This window comes from Mirounga angustirostris, unplaced genomic scaffold, assembly GCF_029215605.1.
Source record: "Mirounga angustirostris isolate CCGP_5_RB_7025 unplaced genomic scaffold, mMirAng1.0.hap1 SCAF_7, whole genome shotgun sequence".
Classification (NCBI taxonomy): Eukaryota; Metazoa; Chordata; class Mammalia; order Carnivora; family Phocidae; genus Mirounga; species Mirounga angustirostris.
In genome coordinates, this window is record NW_026991715.1 from 142,952,149 (window position 1) to 142,965,062 (window position 12,914).

The 12,914-nt window shown below is 49.0% G+C and overlaps 1 protein-coding gene across 15 annotated transcripts in view; it reads right to left on the reverse strand.

The window, feature by feature from the left end:
• TRIO (trio Rho guanine nucleotide exchange factor) overlaps nt 1-12,548 on the reverse strand; it is a 341,653-nt gene extending 329,105 nt beyond the window's left edge. For 6 of the 15 annotated variants that reach the window (XM_045863432.3, XM_064596847.1, XM_064596845.1 and 3 more), the window contains exon 1: nt 12,374-12,545. In XM_045863432.3, the coding sequence (XP_045719388.1) occupies nt 12,374-12,530 (157 nt within the window). In that variant the 5' untranslated portion in view covers nt 12,531-12,545. Of the gene's footprint in view, nt 1-11,313; nt 11,369-12,018; nt 12,110-12,373 lie in introns of those variants that run through there. The other 9 variants (XR_010413353.1, XR_010413354.1, XM_064596852.1 and 6 more) reach the window with 5 other exon arrangements.
• Nucleotides 12,549-12,914: the final 366 nt, after the last annotated feature.

A 12,914-nucleotide genomic window follows, 5' to 3' on the forward strand; every position in this document is an offset into this window, starting at 1 on the left:
GGGAATGTTACAAATTAAAGAAAACCTATGAGACACAACAACTAAACGCAGTCTGTGGTCCTGGATGGAATGCCAGACCATCAGTTTCTTTTAACTGCCAAAAAGGACATTTCTGGAACAATTGGTAAAATTTTACTGAAGTCAGTAGATTTACATAATACTATTGTATCCACCATAATTTCCTGATTTGGATCATCATGTAGGAAAACCCATCACTGCTCTTAGAACCACATGTAGAGGTAAAGGCATCATCCCCTCTGCAACTTACTCTCAACTGCTTCAGAAACAAAATACTATGTAAATTTTATATGCATGTAAAACGCGCACACACACACATACAGGGAGAGAGGAGAGCAGGGAAGACGTGCACACACATGCATGTGTGGGGAAACAGTAACAGCTGGGGGATCTGAGTCTGAATTCTTGTTCTTTTTTTTTTTTTTCTAAAGATTTTATTTATTTATTTGAGAGAGAGAGAACAAGAGAGAGAGCACGAGAGGGAAGAGGGTCAGAGGGAGAAGCAGAACCCCCGCTGAGCAGGGAGCCCGATGCGGGACTCGATCCCGGGACTCCAGGATCACAACCTGAGCCGAAGGCAGTTACTTAACCAACTGAGCCACCCAGGCACCCTGAATTCTTGTCCTGTGAACAGGAATTCAAAAATGAAACAGACTTACCTGCCCCCCCCCCGACAAATAAACCCACCAAACTTTAAATGTAATCAACTATGAAGACAGGAACCAACTACATAGCCAAAAATAATACAGTGAAATCTCACTTTAATTTGATAATGGATTCGAGCTTGGTACCTCCTTTGTTGGTTTAAAAATCAAAGATAAACTATAACATGTCAAGAGTAACCCATAATCTCACAGTAAACAGCAAACCAATCCTATTTTTTAACTCTAGAAATTTTTAAAAACAACAATTAAAGAGGGGCGCCTGGGTGACTCAGTCCGTTAAGCATCTGACTTGGCTCAGGTCATGTTCTCAGGGTGCTGGGATGGAGTCCTGGTGGGGCTCCCTGCTCAGTGGGGAGCCTGCTTCTCCCTCTCCCTCCACCTCTCCCCCTGCTCAGGGGCATGCTCTCTCTCTCAAATATCAAATAATCTTTTTTTTTTTTTAAAGATTTTTATTTATTTGACAGAGACACAGCGAGAGAGGGAACACAAGCAGGGGGAGTGGGAGAGGGAGAAGCAGGCTTCCCCCGAGCAGGGAGCCCGATGCGGGGCTCAATCCCAGGACCCTGGGACCATGACCTGAGCCCAGGTGCCCCTCAAATCATCTTTTTTAAAAAACAAGAATTTGTTTTTTGGACCCAGGATCATGGTCTGCCTTCGCCTCAGACCATGATCCTGGGGTCCTAGGATGGAGTCCCAAGTGGGGCTCCCTGCTCAGCGGGGAGTCTGCTTCTCTCTCCCCCTCTGCCCCTCCTCTGGCTGGTGCTCGCTCACGTGCACTTCGCTCACTCACTCTCTCAAATTGAGCAGGGAGCCCGATGCAGAACCTGATCCCAGGACCCTGGAATCACGACCCGAGCCTAAGCCTCAACCAACTGAGCCACCCAGATGCCCCCAAATAAATAAAAGCTTTTTAAAAAAAAAAAAGAATTAAAAATGAAAAAACTTGAAACTTTTAGAAACTCTTTAGGCAAACCAGAAGGTAATTAAAACTAAATTTTTAGAGTGCAACACACCTTCTGGTTATATAATGTCTACACTCAAGACACCAGCATTTCAATCATCGCCTGACTGAACTATTAAAAATCAAAGGGAGACACGCAGTTACTGAGACACACACAAAACAGAACACATTCCCAGTGTGGAAATGATGCTGGGAGTTCCCTGTGGGGATAAACCTGACCAAGCATCCCATCCAATCAGGCTACAATGGTGAGGGGGCAGATGAGGTGTAATAGACAGAAATGCACCCCACAGATGGAAGAATCTAAAACACACACCTGAGTTACCTTGTTAAAAGAGAACGGTGGAAAATAATCCTATTCCCCAGGACCACAACGCATCATCATCTACGTGCACATTTCCATGAATAACAGCAAAGAAATGAGAGGCTGCAACAAAATAGATATACAGAGAGAGAACCCAGAAGTCACCACACCCACCTTATAAAACTGTTCCCAAAAGAGCAGCTGAGCAGCTTCTGGCCCCTCCCCACTTCCCCATCCCAGGAAGCCCCAGTAATCTTTATAATGTGTCAGACACAGCAACCGGCTGACAAACTTCCCTCCCTGGCCAGCCTCCCCGCACCCCTCCCACAATTCCCTCTGCCAACCCTGACAGCCCCAGAGGAGATTTCCCACCCAGCCCTTCAGTCCAAGTCCACAACAACCAGGGAAACAGAGGACCAGCATTTCCACCAGGATTCCTCCCAAGACTGAGACAGGTGAGAGCCAGGAAACCTCACACAGCCAACACGCCTCAAATGAAGTGCTAGGTTACTAGGATTATTTATGTAAAAAGGAACATCACTTGTAATTAGGTGAGAAGAGGAACGGCACAGAAACTAAATTATAGGGCGCCGACCAACATGAAAAAAAAAAAAAAGGCCGACTATATCCTAGAATCTTTCTCTCAACTTTGCTTGATGTGTGACTTGTAAATTACAGCTTCGGTCATCAACACACAAGGATATACATATTCAATTTTAAAGATCTGAAAATTACAACACAGGATCCTATGGGAAGTTGTACAGAGTGAGGGTCCTTTCTCCCCTCTCCCTCCTTTAGGGAGGGCAAGGGCATGCGGGGGCTTTGTGGTCTGGCAGCCCGGGTGTAAATTCCAGCTCAGGCCCTTAGAAGCAGCACAAACTGGGGCAGGTCATTCAATCTCACCAGAGGCTGAGATCTTTTTTTTTTTTTTTAATTAATTTATTTATTTATTTATTTATTTGAGAGAGAGAGAATGAGAGACAGAGAGCATGAGAGGGAGGAGGGTCAGAGGGAGAAGCAGACTCCCCGCCGAGCAGGGAGCCCGATGTGGGACTCGATCCCGGGACTCCAGGATCATGACCTGAGCCGAAGGCAGTCGCTTAACCGACTGAGCCACCCAGGCGCCCAGAGGCTGAGATCCTTACCCCAACACAGAAGCATCCACCTGCTGGAAGTGGGGGCTTGGGAGGCGGGGGCAGGAGGATGTGATTTTAAACAAGAAAACGTATATAAAACCCCCTGCACAGTATCTAGAATCAGACACTCAGATGGTGGTCAGTGCAGGCAGTGGTAAAGATAACAGTCAAGAGAAAGACTTGACCAGGTTTTCTTGAAGGACAGGATTGGCGTTAACGGTATTTGAAGGAAAAAATAAACATGGTATTTTAAATATCATCCCCTGACCTTACAAGCAAGTTATTGCTTTCTGGATGCACTTATTTTACTCTCTTATGAAGCCTAATTCCAAAGGTGCTATCTGACCCCTGACGACCGGGGGTCCTGGCCCCTCACACCAGTCAGGAAGCGGCTGCTAAAGACTCACATTACAGCGAGAGCAAGGAGAGCCCGCAAGAGGCAGGGGACCACTTCAAGTCTGCCATCTTCCTAGTTTCCAAAAATGGCCCCATATCCACAAGGAAGTTGTCACAGGAAGTCTACAGTGATCCCGCCTCAACCCTGCATAGGTTTTACAATCAAAGGGTCCCAGCAATTTGGTTCTGGAGGCAGGAGCTGTCGCGCATACGGGCTGATCCCTTCTGGGAGTTCAATTCAAGGTGCGGCCAGGAGAAAGGAGAGAAATGCCTAACAGTTAACCCTGCAAAATCTGTGTCTCGAGGACTGCAGTTAAATATTGGGAAAGAAACAAGTACATCAGGCCAGCTAGCAAAATGCTGAAACTTAATGCCTCTGCCATGAAGCCTCTCCCGTGAGGAGCTGCCCTCACCAGGGCAACCTGTCAGGGGACACGTGAACTCAACTGTCACATGAAGAAAATGTATGGCCTGGAAGCCATCAAATTAGCACTGGTTCTCAAGGCTCCTGAACCCAAGATAAATTAGGACAAGTGCAACAAAATTTAGATGGAGGTGAAATAACTCTAAACTAAACGTGTGAAATGTATTCTGCCTCTGTGCAATCTGGCTTCTCAGTTCTCAGTTCGTACAGTCCCCATCATGCCAACTACCATCACCGCCGTACTGAAAAGAGCAGCGAGCACTGGAAATAATTTCTCAACATCAAAGGGGGGTAAAAAAGCTACCTACAAACAAGAAACATCTGTATGTTTAATACTTGGCTAATGAGAAATTTATTCCGGTTATCTGGATGTCAAAATATTAAATAATTTAAACTTCAGAGATTTCACTACGTGACACTAGTTAGAAATATTTATAACAACATTCTAGTCAATGTATTTTTTTCCCAATATCTGTGTGTACCTTCAGAATAAATAATAGAAGAACTGTACTTTGGGGCCCTTACTAAACTAATAAAGCTACCCAAAAACTAATAAAATGTACATGTTATTCCTGCAGATCCTAGCACATCTGTCATGCAGAACAAGGACTGAGTAAAAGCAAACGCAAGTATGAAAACGTAAAGCTTTACGAATCCCAGTGAGCCAGGAGTACCCTCCCACAGGCCTGCAGAGGTGGTGTTTAAGTTCAAGAATAGTTTTATTTTGTGGTTATGAATCTTAAATGCGGGGACTAACACTTTATAAATTCCTTCATTAACCATCAATACCGTAAAGTCGGTAGCTGCGAAGTCAGTTACATACAGGAAGGCCCTAGAACAGAAGGCAAATGACCTCACGAAGATACAAATGCAGGAATACCACCATCTCCCCCCAAATGAAACTTATCCCTAGGAATTCCTTCTTCAGCACCCAGTATAGACCATCCTGCATGTACTACTCTTCAATTTGGACAGCGACAAAAACTCACCAGAGTGGGAAAATTTGAAGAAAAATGGTGACTGTTCGTATCTAAAGATAGGGCTTCCTTAAGTCAGCAGACTTTGACTTCCATGCCATATGGATTCCTCAAGTTAACACTTCTTACAGAACCCAAGGAAAGGATCTTTATTTCCCCATAACTATCTTTGAAGTTACCCTAGAAATTACAGGAAGTTTGGTTCCACCCGTTGGCAGTCAGAGTGACTATTGTTATCTTTCAAATCAACAGAAAATCTTTCCAAAATAACTCAGTTTTGTTCTAGTTTACCTAAAGAAATAACTTATATTGGATATTGGTTTTGTTTTAAAACTATTTACATATCCTTGATTACTAGTGGAGCTGATATTTATTTGTTGTACTTATTTGAATTATCTGTTTGCCTGTTTTCCTTATGGATTGTCTTACTGATTTGAGGAAGCCCTTTTTTTCTTACATGTATAAAATTCTTTGATTTATAATAAATGGTTACTCTCACTTTGCTGTTAGCCCTTTTTTTTTTAATGGTATGTTTTAAATTAACACACAATAAAACTGATGGGGGGGGTGCTGTTCTATGAAGTTTAAGACATAGAAGCATCAAAGCCAAAATACAAAACAGTTCCATCATCCCCCAAAATGCCCCTCATACTGACCCTCTGTAGTCATGCCCTCTCGAACCCTAATTCCTGGCAACCAATCTATCTGTTCTCTGTCACTGTTCCTTTTGAGAATGGAATCAGTGTGTATGTAGCCTTTTGAGACTGGCTTCCTTTACTCAGCATTAACTGAATGGATGCACCAGTTTATCTGTTCACACCTACATTGTTTTAATGCTAACAGCCACAGACCGCAACAGGCCCTCCAGCCCTCCCAAGCAGTAGGACAACAGAGCAGCAGGGGCGCCTGGAGGGCTCAGCCTTTAAGCGTCTGCCTTCGGCTCAGGTCATGATCCCAGGGTCCTGGGTTCAAGCCCCAAATTGGGCTCCCTGCTCAGCGGGGAGCCTGCCTCTCCCTCTGCCGCTCCCTCTGCCGCTCCCCCTGCTTCTGTTCCTGTTCTCACTCTCTCTCTCTGTGAAAATAAATAAATAAATAAATAAATAAATAAATAAATAAAAGAACAGAGCAGCATACCATGTACTTCTTTTCTGGAACTGCAGGGAAAGAGGGGAGGTGTTTAAAATCACATCCTCCTGCCCCCGCCTCCCAGCTAAAGAAAAACCAAGTACAATTCATCACTGTCCATGACAGGACTACAGACTGTTAAGAAAATAAGCCTGATTAACTCACATGAACACCACTAACCCAAAGTACCCTAGACCTAGAATCTATTCTTCACTTCGACTAACATCTTCATTAAAGCTTTCTCTGTCAGCCTAACCACTAAAAGGTACTAATTTATGACAAAGCCCAAACAGAGTGTTGCTTACAAAATACAAGATTTGCTCTACAGATTTCTCCACATTCCTCACCAACCAGACAAGAGTAGACATGTGGCTAATTAAAATAGTCAGTAATCTAAAAGTCAAGTATATTTATCACCAAAACGAAGTTCTTTATTTCCACAGTACATCTGGCATTAGACCAAATATTAGAGAGTCACACTGACAAAACCCCAGAAGCTATACCCTTTCTCCAGCTTAACAATCCATGCCTCATGCTTGGGAAGTCTGCACACACTTGCTCTCCTGCCCTGGTCATACAGCCTTTCCCAGAGGGCAGGTGGTTAATAATTTGGGTGTTGAGGGGCTTCGTTATATGGAGAGGAACAAAAAAGAGGAAATTAAGGTAACAACTGGTCACTAAGCAAATTAAATGTCCCCACGAGTGAATGAGAAGTGAAAATGAGTACTTACTCACTTGCCAACCACTGAACAGGAGAGCAAGAATTTCCCATAAACAAGAATGTCTGCAGGTAAGGCTCAATAATGTCAAAAAGTTGGGAGACAATACTGGAAATTCTAGCCAGATACCTCCTTTTTCTCTTCATAAACTGGCAGGGATGGAGTGAAATCGGAGCCTTGCAGGGGCTGGAAACTGTGGCGAGTGAGGAAGCAAAGGTCCCAAGAGGAAAGGCCTCCACCATGGGCACAGGAGGCCCAGACACGGTGAGGAGAGGGCAGATGGGAAGGCAGCAGCAAACCAATGCCTTTCAGGGCCTTGTCCCAATCTCTACCTTCTTTTCTCCTTTTTGGTCCTTTCCCCTCAGTTAAGAGGTACTGCGATAGGAATCCCCAGAGTGGCTCCAGCCGAATAACAGGCCAGCCAGAATTCCTAAATGCCACGGTCACTGAGCAGACTCCCCATCCATGCTCATTCCCTTGCACACTGCTCTGCTAAACAGCTCATCAGCAGAATCTGCCTCAGGATGAGAGAATACTCCGTCTCACTATCTAATCTCTCCTACCCCTCTCTCCAACTGTGGGCCCACCCGGATCACTGCCTGCAATCAGCTTCAACAGGACTGAGAAGCAAGGAGAAGATATAAAAGACCGCATTCTTCGTCCACAAGGCAACTAACACAGTCACCCCTGGCAGTTCACCCAAGTCCACTCAGCTGAACACTTGGGAAAGGAAGAAAGAGAAGGAACAGCAGAACGAGCCACCACCTTCCCCCAGAACGCACTGGGATTCTCCCTCAAATCCATTTCTTCACTGACCACGGAGGAGCTACTGTTCCTACCCAGCGGTACTAAAATCTGTGAGGACAATGCACTTAAGGAAATAAAAACCAATTCATTATAAAATTGAGGAGGAATGAAGGGGGTTGTTAAGACTGCTTTTTATAGTTAAACACAATTCATCCCTATCAACAGAAGTGATTTTTACTAGGCAGCAAAGTGTGGCTATTGATTAAGAATTTGACTTTTCTCTGGAATTCTGCCAAGGATAGGAGATAAAACGTTATTTTCTCAGTAGAGGAATCAAGTAAATAAACTTAAACTAAGTATCAGATACAGATGATTTACATCATGGCAGCTTCAAATACATCTTGCACTTTCAGTTAGAAACAAACCCCAAATTTATCATAACCTTTAAAAGGTCTAGAAAGACCATCCTAATCACTTATTTTTAGCATGCATTTGAGGAATATATTTAAACCGCAGGCTTCATTCTGAACAGAACCACCTCTGTCACTTATATCTTGGTGAATCATTTAAATCATTAAATGGCTTCATTTGAATCTTGGACAGTTAAACTGCAAAGGGAAAAATACAATATCCCGTGTCAATAAGTCAATTTACAAGGTCTCAATGAAAAGTTTCTTTGAATGACTGTTTTACTGCTCTTTGATTTCTTGAAAGTCACGGGATTATTTTTAACTCTCTCTCTACTTTCTTCTAAAACTCAGCCTCACTGCCACAGAAAAAGGAGAAACTGACATTCACTCTCAAATTACATTTTATTCAACTCCCTTTTTCAAAATATTGAGGGTAACAAGGACCGAATTTGTAAAACAATAATTATTGGTGCTCATAAAGAGCAAAGCTGCCAGACTTCTAAATATACACAGATGTAGCATGGCAAACTTGCAGGCCAGCTTAAGGCCTCCATTTATGTAGTATTAGAAGGATAAATATAAAGAAAAGCTTCATATCAAAACACAGAAATATGAAATCATCATATCAAAACACAGAAAGACATGCATGCTGCTCTGTCGCTCAGTAACAGACTCAATTCTCTTCATATATTCCACTGGAAAGAAAGGCTGTAGCCAGAGTCCAGAATAAGACCTAATAATGAAAGAAACCCAACACGATGGGCCGTGACGCTTCAGAATAACCACAAACCTTTATTCTCTGCACATTCATCTAATGCCAACCTAAAACATGCCAGGCAGGTTAAAAATAATGCATTTATGTAAGTACCCCCCCCACACACACACACTCTTGCAAGGTTAAATAGAGAGCTCTGAAAGAATGATTTATTGCCACAAGAACAGAGCCCCAAAATAGATTGGCAATAAAAGTGATTGGTCCCAGTAGGGTTGAGAACTAATGTAAGCAAAGTCCTGGCCATTAGAGGCCTCCAGGAAGAGTTGGGGGGGGGAGGCAGAGTGGGGGCGACAGGACTTCCCGGCCCTGACCCCACCTCTACCAGAGTTCCACTCTGAGCAAGGCACTCAATCGCCTTAGAAGCCTGATTCCTTTTCGGGGGGGGGGGGGGGGGGAGGAACACCTGAACTAACTCATATCTGTGATTCCCCTCCCCTTTTTTTTTCCTTTTAAAATCTGCTTTATCTTTTCTGGAGCTGAGGTCTGTGCAAAGGAGAAAAATGAAGTTTGAAATACACAAATACGCGGAAAATCTCAGCTGCCCTTTAACACACCATCACCACCTACTTCTGCTCAATCCAATTTGACACTAATTGACCCGCCTGCTGGTGCCAGGTTTATAATAAGGCGAATCAGGACTGTCAGAATGGATAGGTAGTTTCCATGCCAAGGACCTGAGTGGGGAATGGAATAACAACATACAAGGTAAGACCTTGAGTGAGGTGGACTCTGGGTGCCACCAAGCCAAGGCAAAGGGCAATCACTGCTCTGGAGCCATGAATTACCTAAAGAAAAGTGGAGAATAACCATTAAGTGCTGGGGGCTCAGCAGGAACCACAGAATCTGAGAGAGGGAAACAGCCCCTGAGCCATTCCCCCCCACCCCTCTCCAAATGCAAAAGTCCTAACCTCAGCACCCAACTCAACTCTGGCAGGTGGCAGCGCCCCTACTTGACACTTCAGTAATGGAAAAATCACATGGCAGCCCATTCTATTCCTGAACTGCTCTAATTGTTTAAAAAGTTCTATTAAGCTGAAGTCTTTCTCCTTCTTTCATCCTACCATGGGTACCAGTTTTCAATCCATGACTACAAAGTTAAAATTTAATGCAGGACTGGGAAGGAATAAAAAGAACGAAAGAAAATAAGGTAGCCAAGCAAACAGTTCGAAGGCTGAGAAAAGAAAGGCAACCAACAGAAATGCTTTGTCTAAGACATGTTGGCAGTGTTGTGCCAGGCTCTTTCTGGAAAAATGTTCACACCCTAATTTGTCCACTGCAGTCAATGAGAACCATTTTTCTGTGTTTCTACACCTTAGAAAAGAATGTCAGATTTTACTGATGGGCTTGGCCTCTCCATTCAGCCATCCATATTCAATCAAAGTCGCGGAGGAGGCTCCCCTGCCTGAGCCACTCTACCAGGTGAGGTCCCTTCCCACATTCCTCCTGCTTCATCTGTCCTGACTGTCCAAACGCCCACCCCACCCCCACAAATCCAACTGAATGGTCCCTCTCTACCCTCTGCTAGACATCACTGTCCTAGATGCTGCAGCCAAGATCTAGGTCAGGGATTCAGAGCTGCCCAAAGGAGGGAAAAACACTTTAAAAAGATGTTCCAGACTACCCCCGGGATGGGACAGTGCAATTGCTACTTAAAATCCACTCTGGCTCCTGATTCCAAATGAAAGAACTAAAAGCATGGTTTGTCATATCATTTTGGAGGGTGGAAGAAAGGAGCAAACCAGTGAGAGCACTGCCTGCTTTTGCCCAAAACTGAGAATGAACAAGAGCCAGGGCCTGGAAGCAAGCACGGGCATCGGCATTAGGCACGGCCACCACCAGACTTAGCTCCTCAGATAAATCCTGGGAAGAGCTACACTGACAGGGAGCCAGTTTTCTGCGGGCATCCAGTCCAACCTGATGTGTTTGGGCTCTTCTGAGCAAAAGAAGTAATTTCTTGACTGTGCATAATAAAGATGTAAGAAAGTCTGGTCTCACAAGCACCAAAAATTCCATCTCCAGGGCACAGGAGCCTTTCTAACAGAGAGAAGCCGAATTCTGCGCAGAATCTATTATTCTGTGACAGGTGGAAGAGACAGAGAAAAGACAGGCTAGACTTTAGCTTCAGGGCATGAAGGGAAGACGTCCCAGTTCTATTAAGAGGTAAGATGAGGCTGCTCTATCGGGCTAGCTGCACACATCCCCCCCCCCAAAAGGCTTTCATTTGAAGGAGATGATGTTTTCCTATACCGTTGCTTTCTGCGAGGACCTCACGCGGAGAGGGAGCACTAGGAAGTGTATTAACCCCAAGCTGACACAGTAGAGTCGGCGTATGTCACTCCTAGCCACATCCAATCTGTTAAAATGACTCAAAAATAGCCCCGCTTGCAAAGATCAAGAAAGCGAGGGGAAGACAGTACTAAACCAGGTACCTACTGACACTGCTAACTTCTGCCATCGCCCTCCCGCAGCCAGCTGCTCCTTGTGACCCGGATTACCGGATTTGAAAGGGGCCACGAAGAAACGTGAGCCGCCGGCCCCCGGCGCGCGCCCCATCACAGGCCGTCCCCCCGACGTCCCAGCCCCGTCGTCCTCCCCGGGGCTGCCACCAGCACTCAGCACACGCCCTCCGCTCAACAGCCCCAGCCCGGTCGCGGACCTGGCCTGCCCTCCTCGGCTCTCCAGCGCCGAGTCTGCATCCTCCCCGCCCCGCGCTGGCCCGCTCGGCATGCGCTCCGGGCTGCTGGCCCCCCGAAGCCGCCGCCACCACCGCCGCCGCCTGCTCCTCCGCCGACGCCCGGGCGCGCTAGCAGACCGGACTAGGCGGGGGGGGAGGAGGGGCGCGGGGGCGCGGGGGCGCGGGCTCGACTCACGCGGGATCTGGGCCCGGGCGGTAGGTGCCGCCACGGGGGTCCCGGGGACGCCCCGTCACGCCCCCCACGCCTTCTCCCCGCGGGCACCCCTCCTCGCCAGAGAGACACCGGGCCACCTGGCACTGCCTCCACCTCCAAGCCACCCAGGCAGTGCCCCGCGAGCGCTCGCCGCGCGCCGTCCTCCTGGGCCACCGCGTTCGCAGGTCTCCCACCCGGGCCGCCCCCGGAGACAATGGCTCACCAGCCTCCCGGCCGGCCGCGCTTCACCTCCCCCCTCCCTGGGCAGCGGGTGCCATGGCTGCCCCGTTTCACAGAAGCGTAGACAGAGGCCGGGGACGTAAGCGGCTAGGGAACCGAGCAAAGATACCCGGCTGCTAATGGGGTCGAGGAGGGGCCAGGCACAAATCGGCCACTGAGACCAACCCAGATGAGAGCCGCTTTCCCGGGTCCAGCCCCGCCACCCCGTCCGGGCCAGGGGCCTCCGCCCTCACCGTCCCCGCAGCCGATTCCTCGGCTCTCCCGCGAAAGAGACAAAGAGCCGGCGCCCCAACCCGTAGAGCGGTGGCCGCCGGGGACGGGTGACGGTTAGATTTTACCCTGGGACGAGGGGCGGGCACAGGGAAGGGCGAGTCCACGGCGTCCGGGCCGAGCCACGGCCCGCGGGGAGGCGCGGGCAGCGGGACACGCGGGTGTAGGTCCGGGAGACCGGGCGTGGGGGTGCAGTAGCCCGGGCCAGAGCGCGCCGGGCCCGAAGGACTGGCGGGCACCGGGCGCGCCGGGACTCCCGGACCGCGCCTCCACGGCGGGCTTGGCCGAGAGCGCGGGCAGCGCCGCAGTTGCACTCACCGGATCGGAAGAAGGCCGCGATGTCGGCCAGGTCCTTGGCAGCCTCCTCGGCCCCCTCGCCCGCACCGCCCCCGCAGCCCGAGCCCGCCGCGCTGCTCGTGGCGGCGGGGCCGGAGGACGCGGCGGGGGCGGCGGCGCCGCCGCTGCTGCCGCTCATGGCTGCGGCGGCGCCCGCGGCCGCGCCCGGCTCGGGCCCCGCACCCCTAGCGCCGCGTGCCGCCCGCTCCGCGCCGGGCCTGGCGGCGCCGAGCACCCAGCTGCCCGCGCCCGGCGCGCGGACGCAGAGCCCCGGGGCGGCAGCAGGCGGCGGCGGCGGCGGCGGCGGCGGCGGCTCGGCCAGGGGAGCGCGCCCACATAGACGAGGACTCCGCCCGGTAGCCGCGAGCGGGCCGCGGGGCGGGGACGCGGAGCCACGGCCTCGGCGGCGCCGGCCGGAGCGCGGGCAGCCGCGCGCGCCGCGCGGGACACGCAGTCGCAAGGGCGGGGGCCCGTGGCCGGCAGGAGCTCCGGGATCACGGGCGCCGGCGGGAGCTGCGAGCCT